This window comes from Orcinus orca, chromosome 14 (genome assembly GCF_937001465.1).
Source record: "Orcinus orca chromosome 14, mOrcOrc1.1, whole genome shotgun sequence".
In the NCBI taxonomy this organism is placed as follows: Eukaryota; Metazoa; Chordata; class Mammalia; order Artiodactyla; family Delphinidae; genus Orcinus; species Orcinus orca.
In genome coordinates, this window is record NC_064572.1 from 83,037,411 (window position 1) to 83,058,320 (window position 20,910).

The 20,910-nt window shown below is 51.2% G+C and overlaps 1 protein-coding gene across 3 annotated transcripts in view; it reads left to right on the forward strand.

Annotated features, from left to right (window-relative positions):
* The window catches only part of LHPP (phospholysine phosphohistidine inorganic pyrophosphate phosphatase), a 135,703-nt gene that overhangs the window by 91,434 nt on the left and 23,359 nt on the right, over positions 1–20,910 (forward strand). The window contains exon 7 of one of the 3 annotated variants that reach the window (XM_033420794.2): positions 15,269–15,401. The exons of 1 other annotated variant lie outside the window; for it this stretch is intronic. In XM_033420794.2, coding sequence (XP_033276685.1) covers positions 15,269–15,377 — 109 coding nt within the window. In that variant the 3' untranslated portion in view covers positions 15,378–15,401. The remainder of the gene's footprint in view (positions 1–15,268; positions 15,402–20,910) is intronic. One more of the 3 variants, XM_033420798.2, reaches the window with a different exon arrangement.

Sequence of the window (20,910 nt, forward strand, 5' to 3'; positions counted from 1 at the left end):
CTCAGCAGATAGAAGATACAAAGAAGAACCGATGAAAACTTTAGAACTGAAAAGTACAGTAGCCAAAATAAAAAACTCAGTGAATGGGCTTGATAGCCCCTTGGAGGGGACAGAGGAAACATCGGTGAACATGAAGATAGAAAAATAGAGGTTACACAGTGAGAAGAGAAAAAAATAGACTGGAAAAAAATGAATAGACATTTCACCAAATAGACAGATAGCAAATAAGCACATAACAACAGGGGTCCCCAACCCCCAAACTGTGGACCGGTACCGGTCCATGGCCTGTTAGGAACCGGGCTGCACAGCAGGCGGTGAGGGGCGGGCGAACGAGCGAAGCTTCATCTGCCGCTTCCCACCACTCCCCATCGCTCCCCGTCGCTCCCCACCAGAGGCTCCCCGTCGCTCCCCACCGCTCTCCGTCGCTCCCCACCACTCCCTGTCGCTCCCCATCGCTCCCCGTTGCTCCCCATCCCTCCCCGTCACTCCCCATTGCTCCCCGTCGCTCCCCACCGCTCCCCGTCACTCCCCATTGCTCCCCGTCGCTCCCCACCGCTCCCCATCGCTCCCCATTGCTCCCCGTCGCTCCCCACCGCTCCCCGTTGCTCCCCGTCGCTCCCCGTCGCTCGCGTTAACTGCCTGAACCATCCCACCCCACTGCCCCGGTGGGTGGAAAAATTGTCTTCCACAGAACCAGTCCCTGGTGCCAAAAAGGTTGGGGACCGCTGCAAAAAAAGATGTTCAATGTTATTAGTCATTAGGGAAATGCAAAACACCACAATGAGCTGTCACTACATACCTATCAGAATGGCTAAAATAATAATGACAACAGCTAATGCTGACGAGGATGCTGAGAATCTGATCACCTAGACATTGTTGGTGGGAATATGAAATGGTGCAGCCACTTGGAAAAAGAGTTGGGCAGTTTCTTAAAAATCTAAACACGCAACTATCAGGAATCCCCTGTCAGTCCGATGGTTAGGATTCTGTGTTTTCACTGCCAAGGGCACCGGTTCAATCCCTGGTTGAGGAACTAAGATCCCACAAGCCACGTGGCATGGCCTAAATAAATAAATAAACATGCAACTGTCACAGGACTTGGCCGTGGCACTCCTGGGCATTTATCACAGAGAAGTGAAAACTTACGTTCACACAAAAACCTGTACATGAATGTTCATAGCAGTTTTTCTCCAAGCCCCAGACTGGAAGCAACTCAGATGTTCATCAGTGGATGAATAGTTAAACTGTATATCCACTGCACAGAATACTACTCAGCAAGGAAAAGAAACTATTGATACAGTAAATAGATCTCCAGTGAAAAAAGCCTATCCCCAAAGATTCTGTGCTGTCTAATCCATTGTATATAACATTATTAAAATGATAAAATTGTAGTGATGGAAACGGATTAGTGGCTGGCAAGGATTAAGGTGTGTGATGGGGTAGGAGGGAGGTGGGTGTGGTTATAAAGGGCAGCACGAGGGATCCTGGTGGTGATGAAAATCCTCTATATTTTGACTGTAAGTGTATCAATACTTTGGTTTTGATATTCTGTAGTTTTGCAAGATGTTATTATTAGGGGAAACCACATGGGAATCTACAGTTATCTCAAAATAAAAGTTTACTGAAAAAAACAATGAAACTGGGGTGGGGTGGGGGAAACCCCTTTGTATGTAGCAACCCAGAAAAATGCCTATGATATAACCTGAAGTGACAGGAGCCGATGACAGACCTTTTTATTTCAGAGTGATGACAATTCTGGAATAAGCAGGCTTGTTGGGGGAAAGAGACTGGAAGGCAACGTACGTTGGGTCAGAGGATTGAAGTCAACCTGTTATTTATCGGTCTGTCTGTCTGAACATTGGTCTCCTTCAGTCCTTCTTGGTTCTCCAGTGGGAGACGGATGAGGAAGAGGGTGGTTGCAGTGTAGGGTGCTGAGCCTGGGGTGGGTCTGTGCGCTATGCGTGGAATTATGGGTAATGTTTTCTTCTTATCTCCAAGTTCCAAACGTGATATGGCTATGTTAATTTTTTATGATGGAGGAAGTTATATATTAGAAAAGGAAACCACACGAGCAAAGTAAGGCCCTTCTCCTAGCCATTCTTGGGGGAGCTCATAGGGTGCACTGGTCACTGCACAGTCATCTGACAACAGCTCTGGGTTCCAGGGACTCGGGGGGTGGGGTGGGATTTGCTCTGAGCCCTTTGCTGCTAGGGCTTTCCCCTGCACTTCCCTGACACAAGCGCATCCCAGAACCAGATGGCTGGTGGTGGGCCTCACAGGCCCTGTTCTAGACTGTTCTCCCACAAAGCCATAACGCAGAAGGAAATTCCCAGGCAGCAGTGGGGCAGCGGCTGTCACAGGAGCCCATGTCTCCATTCAGCGGTGATGTCCTTACCCAAACATGTCCCATGCTAGGTTCTGTGATATTGAGGTTTATAATAAGAAACATATATTTGGTCTTCCTCTCTGTTTCTGGCACAGAGCCCCTAAAACCTTTGGAATTTCCTAACTGATAAAGAACAATAAAGGTATCTCATGTTCATAACAAACTCCTTTCAACCACCTCCGAGTTTATGTTAATGCGGTGACTTTTGGAAAGTCCCAGGGATGGATCTGGTTGCCAGGGGAACCAACGTTGTGATTAGAGGGTTGGTACTTTCATTTCCCCCTAACCACCCCAGTGGAGGGGAGAGGAGCTGGGGGGTGCGGTCAGTCACCAGTGGCCGATGATTTAGTCATTCATGCCTACGTAATGAAGACTCTGTAGAAACCCAGAAGGATGGGCTTCTGGAAGCTTCTGAGTTGGTGAACACATGGAGGAGCTGGGAGAACGGTGTGCTGGGAGAGGCCGTGGAAGCTCCTTGCCCCTTTCTTCCTACCTCACTCTGTATCCTTTATAATACCCTTTAAAATAAACTCGTAAACGTAGGCCAATGTTCCTCTGAGTTCCGTGAGCTGCCCTAGCGAGTTAATTAATTGACCCTGAGGAGGTGGTTGTGTACACCTCTGATTTATAGCGGGTAGATCAGAAGCACAGGGACCACTTGGACCTTGGTATCTGAAGTTGGGTGGGGGACAGTCTTGTGGGACTGAGCCCTTAACCATGGGAGCGGACACTCTCTCCAGGTAGACAGTGTCAGAACTGACTTGGATTGTAGGACAGCCAGCTGGCGTGGGAGAATTGCTTGGCGTTGGAAGCTCCGCGCATTCTTAAAGCACACTCTGCTCAGATGTGCAGAAACCGCACACCAGGTGACGGGCGAGGCCCACCTGAGATGCTCAAGGCCTCCCCTGGGCGAGCTGCCCCTTCCTGCAGCATCCCGTGGCACTGAGAGGCAGGTGTGAATAAGGAGGGCATTTTTCTCCCCTTGGAAATGATTTTTGGTTGAGGTAGAGGGTTTTGTTTGTTTGCTTGTTCTTGGACCGAGTGCAGAAGTAAGGCCTCGTAAGTAAGGCCTTGCATCCTTTACTGGAAATCAGTAAAGAGCACAGGTCCTGCTGGCCGGCTTTGTAGGTCACTGTCCCCAAGAAGTCACTTGTTGGCCTTTCTCCGCTGACATGCATTTAGATTTAGGGTTACGGCTTAGCTTGGGGGGAGTGGGACCCATCAAGCTGGGTTTCTGGGTTTTGCACCTATTTTTAGAAAGGGCACTATTTTTAAATTGAGAACCGCCAGCTGAGTCTCCATCTGTCCTTCAGAGTCGGCACTGGGAAGCGGCCCAGAGCTCAGAGACCTGACATGGAAGTGAGGCGGCCCCTTGCCTTGCTTCCTGGGTGGCCACCTTCATCCAAGAATTTCAAGGTCTTTTCTGGTATCAGTTCTTGGCACGTCTGGGTCCGTCGGGCGGGGAGGAAGCCCAGCTCCCACTGTCCCCGCGTGCAGTCACAGACCTGGGGGCATCTGGCCTTGCTCAAAGTCACCGGGCAGCAGCTGAAGAGGTTGGCAAACAGAGCCTGGACTGTGCCTGCCAGCTCCCTGCTCCAGCCCAGGGACTGTGTTACAGCGGGTCCAGCTGGCTCGGAGGACCACTGCTGCCCCTCTCCGTTTGTGTGTGGTGGAGAAAATTGGACTTTATACCTTCAGAAACCTGACAGAACAAAGGCACCAGGTGGAGAGAACCCCTGCTGTCCTCAGAGGGCCTCTGGGGGGGGTGGGCTCAGTGAGGCCCGCTCAGCCCCTGGGTGGCCGCAAAGCTGGGCTTGGCCACCGTGCACTATTTGTTGTGGGCAGTCACCATGCTACGCTCAGCGGGTGAGGCCCAGGGACAGGTGCGCTGAGCCCAGTGGTTCCCCGGCGCACCTGGCCCAGGGGTGGCACCCTCACCAGTGTCTCTTAGGGGCCAGATCCTGGAGACAGGACATGTCATCATATCCCCTCTGCACGCCCAGGTGCCCTCCCGGTACCCGGAGTCTAGTTAGCATCATTGGGTCCCCCGGGACAGCACTCTGGGAAGCGTTGTCCTTGCACCCCGGGGGCACACTGCTGCTTGTTACCTGGTGGGGCAGGAAGCTGGGAGACCTTGGGTGCCAGCCACCACTTCGGGGCGGCTTTTCCCCGGTTTTCCCGACATTGACATTAAGCCGTTTGGCTAAGGTGGTGTGTGTTGCTGGCGTAACTGTAACGTAGGCCTTTGGAGTGCTGGAGCAGCTGGGCCCAGCTTGCAAGAGTCAGGGGACTTCCCTGGTGGCGCAGTGGTTAAGAATCCACCTGCCAATGCAGGGGACACGGGTTCGATCCCTGGTCCCGGAAGATCACACGTGCCGCGGAGCAACTGACCCCTCAAGCCACGACTACTGAGCCTGTGCACCTAGAGCCCGTGAGCCACAACAAGAGAAACCACCGCAACAAAGAGTAGCCCCCGCTGGCCGCAACTAGAGGAAGCCCCTGCGCAGCACCGAAGACCCAACACGGCAGTCAATCAATAAGATGGGTCTATCTTAAAAAAAAAAAAGTCAGTTGTGCGCATCTCCCTGGCCCTGGCCAGCCGTGTCGTGTCGGTAGCTTGAATCAGCCGTGCTGGAAGTATGGACAGTCAGCAGTGCTGCAAACTAGGGATAATCCCCGACCCCACCAGGAGCCAGTTTACCAGCCGCCTCTACCTTTTGGGGTCTTTTGTGCAGAGTTAATGGGATCCCAGCAGAAGCTTGGCCAGGTCACCGTGAGGCTGTTAGGGTGAGGGGTGGGTGGGCAGCCGAGCTCTTCACCTCGGCAAGGAGGCCAAGGGTCTGAGGGTCTGCAGCTGTGCCTGGAGGGCGGTTTGTTCATCTGGGCCCCCCTGTCCTTTCTGGTGGATTCCCCCAGGCAGCCTTGCTTTGCCCTGGAGCAGTGCCCTACCTCATGACCCCCAGTACTAGGAGTGAGGGCCCCTAGGCTACACTGCCTTATCCTCCAGGCAGAGCTCCCAGCAGGGGAGGGGAAGGGAAGAGGGCAGTTCGCTGCGACTCCGGAAGCTCGAGCTGGGGCTCCTGCCCTGGTCTCAGAGTCCCAAAGGGCGTGGACCCTGCACCTCCACCCTCTGGACACCCCAGCCCTTTGTCCCAATCTCTGTCGGGGCTAAGTGTGCTTGGGTCTGTCCTCACAGTGGACTGCAAGCTCCCTGTGGGCCAGTCCTGCCTTGGTCAGCTCTGTGTCCACAGGCCTGGGTAGAGCAGGACGCAATAAATGTTCCTTAAATGAGGGAGAGGACCCGCACCAGGGAGTTAGCATGTACTCGTGGTGACCAGAGGCACAGGTGGGTCAGATCCCAGCCCAGCCACTTGCCGCCCTCTGTGTGTCTTTGGCTGTCCTCCTCAGCCTTGGTCTCTTCTGCTCATAAATGGGTGTAAATAATAGGATAGAAGACACAAGTAAAGTTCTTGGTCTGCTGCCTGTCTCCTAGCAGTGCTTAATACGTAGTAACTAGTGTTATTGTTATTAATGAAAACATCCTTTATAGTCTCCTCTGTGGGCAGTTTTGAGTCTTTTAATATCCCTGGATGACCACAAAGCAGCAGTCTTGGTGACACAGGGCAGGACTGTTGGTTAATATTCCGGGGCAGCCTCACGTGGTTACTTGTGTTACTAGCTGTGGTTGAAGGAGTGATATTCTCCTGGGTTAGACACCTGTGCGCACACCCATGCACACGCATGCACAGGTACCCATGCACATGCATGCATGCATTCAGGCACTACATGGACACACAGGCACACCACGTACAAGCACACTCACACATGCACACACGTGTGGATGCCCGTACACACATGCACACACTGTGTACACACATGTCAACATGCACACAGCTGCTCCCTGTAACCTCTAACACATGGTTTCAGTAGCTGTATAATGTTCCATGGTTCTTCCTAAAGTTCCTTTAAATTAACCTTATTGAAAAATAACAGTGGAGAGAAGTGCACATATCGTAAGTGCACAGCTTGATGTATTTTCACAGGGTGAAACATCTCTCAGTAACCAGCCCCAGGTCAAGAATCAGGACATTTCCAGGCCCCCAGAAGTCCCCACGTTCCCCCCTTCTGTCACTCCCCCATTACCAGGACGACCACTTTCCTGACTCCACGTGTTTACTTTATGAGATGGACCCGCGCAGTGAGCTCTCTCTTGTGTCCTGGCTTCTTCTGCTCGGCACCGACTCTGACATCCTCCCGTGACTGTGTGTAGGCGTGGGTGGTCCACTCATTGCTGTTCAGTTTCTGCTGGTTCTCCATTATACTGATGTGGGCATTGGGGGCCATTTGGAATGGGGCACCGGAATATTCCTCTGCGTCCTGTGCACACGTGAGATGCATTTCTGCTGGGTGTGTGCTTGGCACTGGGAGCCCTGCGTCTGCTGCTGTTCATCATCAGAGTCCAGTGAGGGGGACACACCTGCCAGGTGAGAGCCTGGGTCTCCAGAGCAAGCGGGAATGTGGAGGGCAGGGCAGCCTGAAAGCACAGTTGTAGCGTGTTTGAGAACTTAATTCCTTTCTATGACTGGATGCTATTTCATCACATGAATGTGCCACATTTTATTTATCCATGCATCAAGTAATGGACACTTGGGTTCTTTCCACTTTTTGGCTATTGTAAATAATGCTGCTCTGAAATTCCATGTACAAGTTTTTGGTAGACATATATTTTCCATTGTCTTGGATATATACCTACTTGTGGAATTTCTGGGTCAAATGGTGGTTCCATGTTTAACTTTTTGAGGAACAAGCAGCCATTTTTAAAGACTGGATAAGCCTGTGTAAGGAGAAGACTAAACGTATTCACTTCCATTCAAGAAACTTAACATAACATGGTAAATGTGAGAACCTTTTGAGCCTCGGCCCAAACATCCCCAAAGGTCCACACGCATTACCTGGGAGCCGTGTCCCCACGTGCCTGGGAGGAGGACCTTGGAAGGTAGAGGGGCCGTCGTGGTGTTGGTGGTAACAGAGTCCAGCCCATCAGTGAGATCAAAGAAACTCATAAATGGAAGTGTTTTCATGGTTTTTCCTCTGCGTTCACTCCTTTAACCAGCTCTCGTGGGCTGGGTGTTCGGGGGCCGTCAGCATGCTGGGGAGACTGAAGTCCCTGCTGGGTGGGCTCGCGGGCTAGCAGAGGAGGATGGGCGATGGCGAGGGTAAATCGACAGGTTGTATTCTATGCAAGAAGACAAGAGGGGCTCTAGACCGTGAGCAGTGTGCAGGGATGCCGTCTGCCGTGGCTGCAGGTGCAGCGGTACAGGGAGTGAGAGGCGTCGGGGCTTCTACTTTTTCTGCCAGGGTGGCCCATGGTGGGGTTTGCACAGAGGACAGAGCTGACTTGAGGTTTGGAAGGGGTCCCTCTGGCTGCTGTGTTGAGAGATTACTGGGGGGTGAGGGCAGGAGCAGGGAGACCGGTTAGGAGGCTTCTGCAGAAATCCACCGAGAGGTGGTGGTCCCTTGTACAAAGTAGTGGAAGCACAGTATAAAGAAAATACCTGTTCCAATAACACGGAAATACGTCCACTGGATCATCGTTGTGCTCCGGAGATAGTCATCACTGTTGCCGTTTGACATGGGTCCCCCTGGACTCTTTTATGTGTGTATAAACACATACTTTTTTACTTTAACGGGATTATACCATAAGTATAAAGTTCCGGAATCTTGTTTTCCGCCTTCATACACCCTGGGTGTCGGTGTCGATGTATGTGGAACCGCCGTCTTTTTGCAGCTGCGAGGCACGTATGACACAGTTGGGCTGTTATGTATTGAATAATTCCCAGACTCGAAGACCTTGCTGTTTCTACTTTTTCACTATTTTCAACAACGTTGAGGTGAAAATTCTTTTATAGACATATGTGTGGATGTTTTTAAAAATAAACTTTTTGGGGCTTCCCTGGTGGTGCAGTGGTCAAGAATCTGCCTGCCGATGCAGGGGACACGGGTTGGAGCCCTGGTGCGGGAAGATCCCACAGGCCGCAGAGCAGCTGGGCCCGTGCGCCACAACTACCGCAGCCCGGGCTCCTGGAGCCCGTGCTCTGCAGCGGGAGAGGCCACCGCAATGAGAAGCCCGTGCACCGCAACAAAGACCCAGGGCAGCCAAAAATAAATAAATAAATAAACTTTTCATGTTGGAATAATTTCACAGGCACAGAAAAGTCGCCGAGATGGTGCAGAGGCTTCCTGTCCTCTCTCCACCCAGATTCCTCTCTTGTTAGGATCTTACATTCCACGGTCCACTTGTCACAACTAAGAAACCGAATTTGGTACATACATTGTTAACTAAACTCCAGACTTGGTCTGGATTTCACCACAAACATGTATTTCTGTATACTTGTTTGATTATTACTTTAAAATAAATTCCCAGGGACTTCCCTGGCCGTCCAGCAGTTAAGACTCTGCGCGTCCACTGCAGGGGGCATGGGTTTGGTCCCTGGTCAGGGAGTTGATCAGATCCCACATGCTGCGTGCCATAGCCATAAAGTAAAAGAAATAAAAATAAAATACAGTAAATTTCCAGAAATGGAATGGCTGGGTCAGAGGGAACATGTAGTTTAAGTCCTGCCTTATTGCTTCCAAGAAAGATGATGCTGGGTCGTCATCCCATGGAGTGGAGGAGGGTCCCATTGCCCCCACCCTCACCAGCTGCTGAGTGTTGTCACCAGGGTGAGAGCGTGGAGCTCTGGACTCTGGGTCGCCTGTGTCATTTCGGTCGTTTTGTAGACGAGGAAAGTGAGGCCCCGAGAGGGAAGGTCCCTGCTCCCGGTTATGGAGCGTTGAGTCTCAGAGCCAGGATGGAGCGGGGCAACTTCGCACTCCTAGCCCGAAACACCGAAGATTCTACCTTCCCAAACGGTGATTTCATACGCCTGAGACTTGGACAGGTCCAGGTTCACATTTGAGACATGGGAAATAAAAAGCCACCCTCACAGCCTGCAGGCACACAGGCCCAGGTGCCGCGGTGCAGCTGCCCTGAGCCTGGGGTCATCATGCTGTGCCCGTGCACACACCAGGCTCAGGTCCACCAGCCCCAGCCCCGGTGCCCTGGGAGCTGTGTCCGTGGTCGCACCTGGTTCGGAGCAGGGGACTCAACACCCCAGTGCTGGCTCCTCTGTGAGTTACATCTTCCGTCGGACAGCGCGTGTTCTCTGTGTGCACGTGTGTGAAACCTGCAAGACAAGCAGATGAGACCCTCCTGCCCAAGTATTTGTTGTTGCACAGAATAGAAAGTCATTTTTGACATATGGCTCTCAACACACAGCTACACCAAACCAGCAGAACGCTGCCGAGGGTTACAGGTTCCCCGGAAAGTGGGAGTCGGGAACCACGCCAGCTCATCTCCCTGCGGGAAAGTGCCCTTGGGATTGGTTCCCTCCCCCAGAGCAGCACCCCCCAGGGGACTTTGTCATAGTCACCTCGGATCCCCAGAACTCCACACACGCAGAGCCTGACTCGGGGCTCTTGGGGGCTTACCTTTGGCTTTAAACTTCACGAGGTGTCCTGTATGCAGAAGTGGTGGGGGCATCAGGACTGTGGAAGATCAGACACGGGACCTGCATCCGAGGTCCAAGTTCACAGCGAGCGATACCTGGCCTCTGAGCTGTCCCAAGGGCACAACCAAAGTCCTGAGGACTCTGGGCTAAGGGAAGGGAGTAGTCCCATCCCACCGGGCACCTGGAGTGGTCCCGGAAGATGCAGCGTCTGAGTTGGAGGGTGGGAGGGAGGGAGGCGGGCAGAGGTGCAGGGCTGGGGGGAGAAACTGCGGGCCTGTCATCTTGAAGAACTAAGGACGGATTCCAGGGTCTCGGCCGCTGAGGCTACGCTGTCCTCTCGGCCCTCAGCACACGGTCATCCCTGGGGCTCCTTCTCAGCCCCTCTCCTTCATTCTCCCCCCAGGCAACCCGCCCAGGCCTGTGACCGTAAACCCAGCCAGGGATGCTCCCCCAACCTCGGCCCACAGCTGGCCCTCCCTGCCTCTGGCATCAGTAGCCTTGTGACGTCTGCCCTAGCCCATCATTCAACATCTCCAACCTGGCAGGTTCAAAACAGAGCCCTTTGGAAGTTTAAGCATAAACAGGATATTTGCATAGCCTTAAACTACCCCTCACCAAATATTCAGCAATTATAAAGGGGGAAATGGGGAGTTTACAGTGGAGGATTCTGGTAGACTCAACCTTAGGCAGGTGAGGAAGGTGGACGTCAGCTGCAGTAAGACATCACGCACTCCTGACACTGCGCTGAGAAGGGCATCGCAGCCCTGGGTGCCCTTCCCCATAAACATGGGAAGACTCTGTTGTACCACAGTGAGGAGGGAGTTGAAAGCAGGGAAGTGAACAGATCCTGTGCACGAATGTTCATAGCACACCCTTCTTCACAATGGCTGAAAGGCAGAAGCAACCCCAAATAAATGTCCATCAGCCGGTGAATGGGTAAAAAAAATGTGGTCTTTCTTTATGATGGAATTTTTTTTCTTAACTTTTTATTTTATACTAGAGTATAGTTGATTAACAATGTTGTGTTAATTTCAGGTGTACAGCAAAGTGATGCAGTTATATGTACACATGTATCTATTCTTTTTCAAATTCTTTTCCCATTTCAGTTGTTACATAATATTGAGCAGAGTCCCCTGTGCTATACAGTAGGTCCTTGTTGGTTATCCATTTTAAATATAGGAGTGTATACATGTCAATCCCAAACTCCCTAAGTATCCTTTCCTCCCACCCTTCCCCTCTGGTAACCATTAAGTTCGTTCTCTAAGTCTGTGAGTCTGTTTCTGTTCTGTAAATAAGTTCATTTGTATCTCTTTTTTTTAGATTCCGCATTCCCTTTCTCCGTCTGACTTACTTCACTCACTATGACAATCTCTAGGTCCATGCATGTTGCTGCAAATGGCATTATTTCATTCATTTTAATGGCTGAGTAACATTCCGTTGTATTATATATATGTACCACATCTTCTTTATCCATTCCTCTGTCAGTGGACATTTAGGTTGCTTCCACGTCTTGCCTGTTGTAAGCAGTGCTGCAATGAACATTGGGGTGCATGTATCCTTGCAGACCATGTTTTTCTCCAGCTATATGCCCAGGAGTGGGATTGTAGGATCATAAGGTAGCTCTATTTTTAGTTTTATAAGGAACCTCCAAACTGTTCTCCATGGTAGCTGTACCAATTTATATTCCCACCAACAGTGTAGGAGGGTTCCCTTCTCTCCACACCCTCTCCAGCATTTATTGTTTGTAGATTTTTTGATGATGGCCATTCTTACTGGTCTGAGGTGATATCTCATTGTAGTTTTGATATGCATTTCTCTAATAATTAGCAGTGTTGCACAGCTTTTCACATGCCTCTTGGCCGTCTGTATGTCTTCTTCGGAGAAATGTCTATTTAGGTCTTCTGTCCATTTTTTGATTGGGTTGTTTGTTTTGATGATATTAAGCTGCATTGAGCTGTTTGTAAATTCTGGAGACCAGTCGCTTGTTGGTCACACCTTATGATGGTATTATTCAGCCATAAAAAGGAATGAATTTCTGGCACATGTTACAACATGGATGAACCTTTGAGACATTACACTCAGTGAAGTAAGCAGACAGAAAAGGACAAATACTCTATGATTCTACTTACGTGAAATTCCCAGAAGAGGCAAATTCACAGAGACAGAAAGTCACATGGTGGTTGCCAGGGGCTGGGGGAGGGTGGGGATGGAGAGTTATTGCGTAATGGGAACACGGTTTCTGTTGGGGTGTTTTTAAACCTGTGGGCACTAGATAGTGGCGATGGTTGCACAACATTGTGAATGTCTTGAGTGCCCCTGAACTGTACTGTTACAAATGTAAATTGCTATTTAGAATAGCAAATTTTATGTTCTACGTATTTTACCACGATTTAGAAAAATTAGTAATGCAACACACCAAAACCCATTGATTTGTACACTTTAAATAGGTGATTGATGTGGTATGTGAATTGTATGTCAATACATCTGTTTAAAAAACAAAAAAATCGAGGGACAGTCTACAGAATGGTCACTGTTCTCCCAGGGGCGTGCCACGTGGGCTCCCTCCCTTCCTCTGCTCAGATGCCATGTCTTAGTCTGCTCGGGCCGGACAGACTGGGGTGCTTACATAACAGACATGCATCTTCTCACAGTTCCGGAGGCTGGAAAGCCAAGATCGAGGTGTTGCATCCGTAGGAAGAATGATTAAGGAGGTGCCGGCTCTTGTGTTCCTCTTTCCCCTGAGTCCCTGGTCCCCTTTGTCCTCTCCTCCCCCTGCACCAGCTTCCCCCAGACTCACTGCCACCTGCGTCACCTGCTCTGCGGGGGGCGGGCGGGGGCCGTGTCTTCTTCGTCCACAGCCTGGCCTCCAAAGCCGTCATGCGCGTGGATGAGTGAGTAAAACTCTCCCAGTAGTAAGCGTTCCATCCTGTTGGTGCAGTAGGGGTGTGAGCAGGAGAGGGGACGCGTTTGGACAGCAGGGCCCAGGGCTGGGCAAGGACTCCAGGCGGCCTCCTGGCCCACGGAGAGGCTCACAGCCCTCGTTGCGTCTGCCGCGATGTTCAGCTGTCAGCCGTTAGTAAAACGGAGCTCCGAGCCAAAGGAAAACGTGGATCCCACCTGTACTGGCCATTTCCACGTTGTCCAGAGCGCTCAGGCCTGGTTTTCTTCATCGCTTTGTTATCTGAACACCCAGCGTTTTGCTTATGAGCTGCTGAGGATGACTTCATGTGAGATTTTACTGCCTAAAGGGGTGCACACAAACCTGGCAGGACAAGAGTGAAAATACAGCTTTTCCAGAAATACATTTAAAGAAAAAAACGTTAAGAACCGGCCGAACATGAAGTGCTGGTACGAAGTGTGAGGCAGCGAGGAGATGCAGGGGGCCAGCCCCCCCGCCAACAGCCTGCCCCCAGGCCTGCCAGGAACGTGGGTGCAGGGGTCTCCCGGGCCCCCCTGCACATGCACACACAAACCTCCTTCCTCCCTGAGCAGGGCATGGCCAGAGGACCGGGGAGAGCTTCTCCAGGCTGGGGTGCCAGTCCCAGGAAGGCCTGTCCCAGACGGGGCACCCATGGCTAGCGTCTGTGCGGCCTGGGGAGAGCCCTGCCATCCCCCGCTCTCTCCTTCCACAGCCGACGAGCCCCCAGGCTCTGCCTGCCCGCCCCCCCCCCCCCCAATCTGGCCTGTGCCCCAGGTGGGCTGCGGAACGCCAGACCAAGGCCAACTCTCCATCTGCCCGTGTCAAGGTGACGGCCAGTGTTTGTCATCCTGAGCTCTCACGTGCGTGTCCTTTCCACCACTAAAGGAGACAAAGCAGGCACTATTATTTGCATTCTAACGATCGGGACATTGAATTATAATAATAGTCCCCTTTGAGTGCGTAAGAAGTAGGAACCATTATCCTCCCCACTTTAGAGCAGGGGGAACGAGGACCAGAGAGGTGCCTGCCCAGTTTGTGGTTGACCAGGAGATGAGCCAGGTGGGCTGGCTGCTCCTGGCCCCCTTGGGCCCTGAGGCCCAAGGCCAGGGTGGCTCACCCAAGCTCTAGCCGGAGATGGGCTGGCCCCTGGCCGCACCCCAGCGCCCTGGGCAGGGGGGTGCACTCCCACCCCAGCCCACCCACGCGGCTTTGTCCTCCATCCAACCTTTTCTTTAAAGCAAGACGTCCTCTGGAAGGAGCCCAGCCGGAAACTTTATTGATCCAAAGAAAAAACTGAATTAGGTTCATAAACTGTCACTCTTGACACTCTCCGGGGGCCACCTCCGGTTTCCAGGGCCCTGGGGAGCCCGAGTGCCTACGTCTGACCCTCGTCCCTCCCTCTTCAGACGATACCAGGTGGCCTTCAAGGCCGGGCCTGGCCCTGCCGTTCCCACCTCGAGACATGGCAGGCACCACCTCGAGACAGGGCAGTTGAGGTGCCTGAAGGCCTTACTGCCGCAGTGCCTGCCCGGCCCCCAGCCCCCAGGCCTCGGGGCAGGAGCTGATGCTCGCACACTGGGCCGTGCGTCCAGCTTCCTTTTCCCTTCCATCACCCCTGCCCCTGCGACCAGGTGTGTCACCCCTAGGAATCCTTGGCAGACCCGTCCCCGTCACCCGCCCTGGTTCCTGGGGCGCACCTCCACACGGGGCTGCCGGCTGTGTGCTGAGCGGGGGCCGAGGGCCTCACCCACATTCTGCCAGGCCCTCCCCTGGCAGATGAGCCGCGGGGCGCCGTCGTGGCCTGGGGTCCCGGGCAGGGGTGAGGAGAGAGGGGGTCAGGAAGGACATCTCCTGTGTGCTCAGGTGCTGAGGGGGCACAGACCCCAGGGGACCCAGGTAGGGCCGCCGGCCGCAGGAAGTTCACGCTCGGCTGTACGTCTGAAGCTGGTGCAGCCTGAGCTGCAGCTGTGAGTGCCCGGAGGGCTGGGCCTCTGCCCTCCGCCCTGGCGCTCCCACCGCCTGCACCACCCAGGCAGCCCGGCCGCCAGCGCCACCTCCTCATGGCTCCACACACTTAGGTTCTGGCCTTTGGAAAGAGGCATCACTTACTTTTGGTCCCACCCATGTCTGGCCGCTTGGAGGTCCCATCAAGGGCCAGAGGGATTTCTAGGAAAGGCGGCCACGTGGAAAGGGTTCTGCAGGCGAGTAATCTGGGAGAAGCTGGGCTGCTTTAGGCTAATATACCCACGATTCCAGCCGTATCCCCGGTGTCCTGACGCTGTCGTTGTGTCTGAGTCTCTGTAAAGCAGGTCTCCCCGGTGCCTGCAGTAAGGAGACAGGCATTGTGAGGCTGAGGAGGGCGGGGCAGCCCGCATCCCCAAACACATCTGACCACAGAACCCTTCTTTGTAGGAGCATCTTACGCACCAGGGTTTGGGGCACCTCCTGCAGAAGGCCCTCCTGCTCTAGGCAGCCCGCCGCCATCACGGAGCTGGCGAGGGTGAGTCCCTCCGCCTCTTGATGGAAAGAGTCAGCTACTGGAAAGGTAGAAGAATCCCAGCACTGAAATCCTTCCCGTTTCCCTCAGCTGTATTCATGCAAAATGGCACCAACAGGGAAAATCACACATAGGACATATTTATTTAGAGGCCTGGCCAGCCTCTGGAAATGAGCATTTCAGGGCTGGCCAGGAAAGAGGCTGGAGTTATGTGGGAGCATTTCAATGTACGGCTGTCCCACAATTTGTATTCCAGTCTCCTGTTGATGGACGTGTAAATGGTTTCCGGTTTTTTCACGATTATAAATCATACTGTGGTGAGCCGTGTTGGCATGCCTCCTGTGAAAATGGGCTAGGTTTTCTTTAGAACAATTTTCCCCACACTTGCTGGGTAATAAGCATCACCTTGGAGAGCTTGTTAAATATATATATTACCAGGTCTGTCCCTGGTGGGTCTGAGTTTTAGACCCGGGGAATCTTTTCGTTCTTTCAACAGAATTTCAGTGATTACTGTCATCAGGGAAGTTTAGCCAAGCCCTGATTCCAAAGCAGGAGAACTGGCTCAGCGAACGTGGTTCACAGTTTACTAATTAGATATGCCAATCACGCCAAAGTGGATGTGCCCAGCTCTGTCCCCTCCAGCAGTGGAAAAGAATCCCATTTTCCCACATCCTTGCCAGTTCTTTGTACCATGAGGTATTTATTTTAAAAAAACTTTTTCCAAACCTGAAAAGCGTGTAATAATATCTTGTTTTAATATAATTTGCGTTCCCTGTACTTTCAGTGTGGTTGAGCGCTTTTTCAGTGTTTCATGACCATTCAAGTTTCCTTTTTGTGAATTACCTATTCATATCCTCTGTTCACTTTACCATGGGATGCTTGTCTATCTAAAAGTCGTTTGTAATAATCTTTTATACATTCTGCTCCGGCTTCTTTGTCAGTTCCCTGTATTGCAGACATTTATCTCCAGTCTGTGGTCTGTCTTTCCACCTTGTTTATGGTGTCTTGTTGAACAAAAGTTTTAAATTGAATTATAATCAGATTTATTGATCTGATCCATTTTCCTTTTCATTTTGTTATGGTTTGTGCACTTTGTATCTTGTTTAAGACATCCTCCCCTCCCCATAGTTAGAAAACTGGTCTTCTACATTGTTCTCCAGAAGTTTTAAAGTTTTGGTTTGCACATTCAGATTCTAAATACACACCCATTTGCTGTGTGTGCATGGCCTGAGGCGGGGGATTTAATTTTATTTTCTATGTGGATAGCCAGCTGTTCCAACACCATCTTTAGTAGCTCACCCTTTCCCCTCTGATCTGTAATGCCACCTCTGTCATATGTCAGCTTTCCATATTAGCTTTTATCACTCTCTTTAAATGTGGTCTTTAAAAAACAGCTTTACTGAGATATAATCCACAACCGTACAATTCACCCATTTAAAGTGTACAACTCAAGGGGCTCTAGTGTATTCACACACCATCACCATCAGTCAATTTGAGAACATTTGCATCTCCTCTAGAAGAGACCGTGTACCCCCCTCACCATTTAGCTACCCTCCCCGCATCTCCCCAGCCCTGAGCAGCCCCTAACCGACTTTCTCTCTATACAGATTCCCCTATTCTGGAAATACAGGAATGAAACCATATAATACGTGCTGCTTGGCGACTGGCTTTTTTCACTTGGGTATATACCGATGAGTGGAATTGCTGGGTCATATGGTAACTAGTTTTAATCATTTGAGGAACTGCCAGACTGGTTTCCAAAGCAGCTGTGCCATTTTACCTGCCCACCAGCATCATGTGAGCGTTGATTCTTCCACATCCTCTCCTACACTTGTTATTATCTGACGTTTACTTTCTGGCCCTCTCACTGGGTGGTGAAGTAGTATCATTATTGTCTTGATCTGCAGTTCCCTGGTGACTAATGACGTCAGGAATCTTTTCGTGTACTTACTGGCCATTTGCGTATCTTCCTTGGAGAAATATATAGCAGATCTGTTGCCTATATTTAGATTGGGTTGTCTTTTTATCATTGAGTTGTAAGAGTTCTTTATTCTGGATATCAGGCCCTTATCAGATACATGATCTGCAGATGTTTTCTCTCATCTGCGGGTTGTCTTTGCATTTTCTTGATGGTATCCTGTGAGGCACAAAAGCTAATTTTGATGAAGTCTAAATTACCTATTTTTTCTTTTGTTGCTCGTGCTGTTGGTGTCATATCTAAGAATCCTTTGATAAATCTGAGGCCATGAAGATGTCCCCCTATGTTTACTTCTCTGAGTTTTCTATTTTTAACTCTTACATTTGAGCCATTTTGATCTTTGAGCCGTTTTGAGTTCATTTTTGCCTGTGATGTGAGATAAGGGTACAACTTTATTCTTTTACACGTGGCTATCCAGTTGTCCCAGCACGATGTGCTGAAAAGATTATTCTTTCCCCTTTGAATGGTCCTGGCCCCCTCGATGAAAATCAGTTAACCTACACACACAGTTTTACTTCTGTTAGAACCTTCAGTTCTATTGCATTGAGCTTTATATCCGTCGTGTACCACACTGACTTGATCACTGTTGCATTGTGGTAAGTTTTGAGAAAGGGAAGTGTGAATCCTACTTTGTTCTCTTTTCCAAGATTTTTTTTGCCTATTATGGGTCCTTCGCAATTCTGTGTGAATTTTAGAGTCAACTCATCAGTTTCTACAAAGAGGTCAGCTGGGGTGTGATAGTGATTGCCTTGAGTCTAGTTCTGGGGACTTTGCCATCTTAACCATGTTAAGTCTTCCATTCCATGAACGTGGGATACTTTTCCATTTATTTAGATCTTTAATTCCTTTAACAATATTTTGTAGTTTTCAGAGTATAAGTTTTCCATTTCTGTTGTTACATTTATTCCTAAATATTTTATTCTTTTTGATACTCTTGTAATCGGAATTGCGTTCCTGTTAGATGTGGGTTTTTTTGTTTGTTTTTTTGTGGTACGCGGGCCTTTCACTGTTGTGGCCTCTCCCATTGCGGAGCACAGGCTCTGGACGCGCAGGCTCAGCGGTCATGGCTCACGGGCCCAGCCGCTCCGCGGCATGTGGGATCTTCCCGGACCGGGGCATGAACCCGTGTCCCCTGCATCGGCAGGTGGACTCTCAACCACTGTGCCACCAGGGAAGCCCTAGATGTGTTTTTAAGAAAGCATTTTAGAGTATATTTTTCTTAAGCTGAAGGCTAACATGCTAAAGGTCCCAGGTAGTGAAGCAGGTAAGTCCTGAAGGATCTTGCCCCTCCCCCTCCTAGCCCAGCAGCTGTTCCAGATGTTGTGGTTGGGTCTCTGCCTTGTTTCCTTTCTGTCTAAATGAGAGGCGGGGGTGGGGAGGTGGGGGTGGGGGTGGGGGGAGATCAATGGGATTAATCAGTCCTCTCTCTAGAGGTGGGGCTGATGGAGAGAAAGGCCCAAAATATTCCCTCGGTATTCATCTCTCCTGGCAGGGGAGCAGAAGGTCAGGGGAGATTGCCCTCACCATCCAAACCTGATCTGGTGAGGACTGTGGTCAGTTATGAATGTGAGTGAGACAGGCCCCTGCCCTGGAGGATCCCCCAGGTTTGTGGGGAAGAGAGACACAAACTCAACACAGAATGGTAAGGCTGTCTTGGGGACACCACACTGCCAAGGACTGAGTTTGCTTGTGAAGGGCACAGCCAGCAATGTCTGTGAAAGTCCAGGAAGCCTTCCTGGAGGAGGTGACATTTGAGCCTAATCTTGAAGGAAAGGCAGATTCTCTGGCAGGCAGAGAGGTTAAGTCTTTCCAGCAGAGGAAAAAAGATCTACATGGAGGTCCACAGGTGAGAAAGAGGCCACAGCTCTCCTGTGGCCCCCGCCTTGCTAATATAATATTAAATGACTCAAAAAATGTTATAAGCTAAAGGTTTTCTCATCTCAAAAGACCTTCCCAGGGTTAACAGTAATTAAGTTTTATTGTCATTACCTTGGGAATTGCCCTACCATGCATCTGTGAACCCTGGCTTATTTATATATAAGCGTATAAATCATTATCTCATGCTATTGTTTTTAACTATGAGGAAACATAGTTAACTTGGAGAATTAACAAGTTCAAGTGCTTTAAATGTAACAACTAGCTCTGTAGTGGTGGTGGGAAGTCCTGATTGGTAGCACTTGCCACTTGCCATGGTGTAAATTCTCCCATCATGGCTGATTTTGAGCCACCAGCATGATGTCACTGAACATGGAGTTGGAGAGACACGTGCACGGTCAGCATAGACCAGGGCAGCACACGGCTGTGTGCAACTTACTTAATTTATGTTCTCATAAAGAAAATGGGACCCCACGACTCTGGGGTGAAACCAGTATCAGCAATGGAGACATCAGCTGATTTCATCCCCAGCGTGCAGTTGTGGTTGTGTTGATGTAGCCCCAGGAGAGAGGGAGGATGGATGGATGGATGGATGGATGGATGGATGGATGGACGGACGGATGGATGGATGGATGGATGGATGGGGATTACACAGAGAGGAGAATGTATGTCTCACCTTTGCAGAGCACAGAGCAGCCAGCAGTGAACAGAGCAAAGGGGTTTGGGGGGAGTTGTCGAGAAGGGAGGGGAGGGGAGGAGAAAGAGCTAAGAATTCCCAATCCTGTAAGAAATGCTGCCCAGCAAGAGCATTTGCTGGGCTCTGACCCCTGCACCATCCAAGTCTGATACTCTGGGCAGCACTCAGAGGGGGAGCCAGGTATCTGGAGAACAGCCACGCACCTCTGCTGCTGATGTCTGGACCCTGGTCCCAGCCAGCAGTGCCCCTAAGACATAGCCCCAGCTGGAGCCCACATCGGAGCTGGCATGCAGAGTGCCCATGTCCGCTGTCTGTCCTCGAGCCTAGGCGCGGAGGGCCCTGAAGTGGCCCCTGTCAGTGCCTTGGTGGCTTTACGAGGGCTCCCAGGCAGCCCTCGCCTCGGTCCTTCCCGAGTGTCGGCCACGCGGGATTCAGGATGGGGAGGTAGGTCCAGAATGTGTGGGAGCCAGGGATGGGGTGTGGGCCCCTGGGTGGCAGGGGACGGACCCCCCCAGAAGAGTGAGGCTCCCCTCACTCAACACGTCGTGGCAGGGGAGATTTTCCCCAGGGGCACCCCCGCCCTGTCGTGTTGGCCACAGCTGTCTTCTTTCTTTCACAGCAGCCCCAGTAACTTCACCTTCTGCTCCTGAATTTGGTCTGAATGTTTGTTTCTCCCTTTCTGACCAACTTTTCTTCTCCATCCCTTCCTTTAAGCCTGATGCAGGGTGACCCTGCTGATGTAGCAGCCAGTGCCCCAGCCGGTGCCCCTGTGGCACGAGATGTGCCCCAGCCCCACTGGGCCCTGCTCTGCCCCTTCCTCCACCGTCACCACTGTCCCCCACTCTGCTTCCAGGGCCTTTGCTCTAGCTGTTTGTTCTCTAGAGGCCGGAACCGACGCTGAGTTAAAAAAAGAAAATCCCAGAGACACCTCGAGGTCTGGTGCTGACCTTGCACAGTCGAAGCCCTGGCTGCGCACAGGTGCGGGTTGGGGGCAGGGCTGCCAGGCT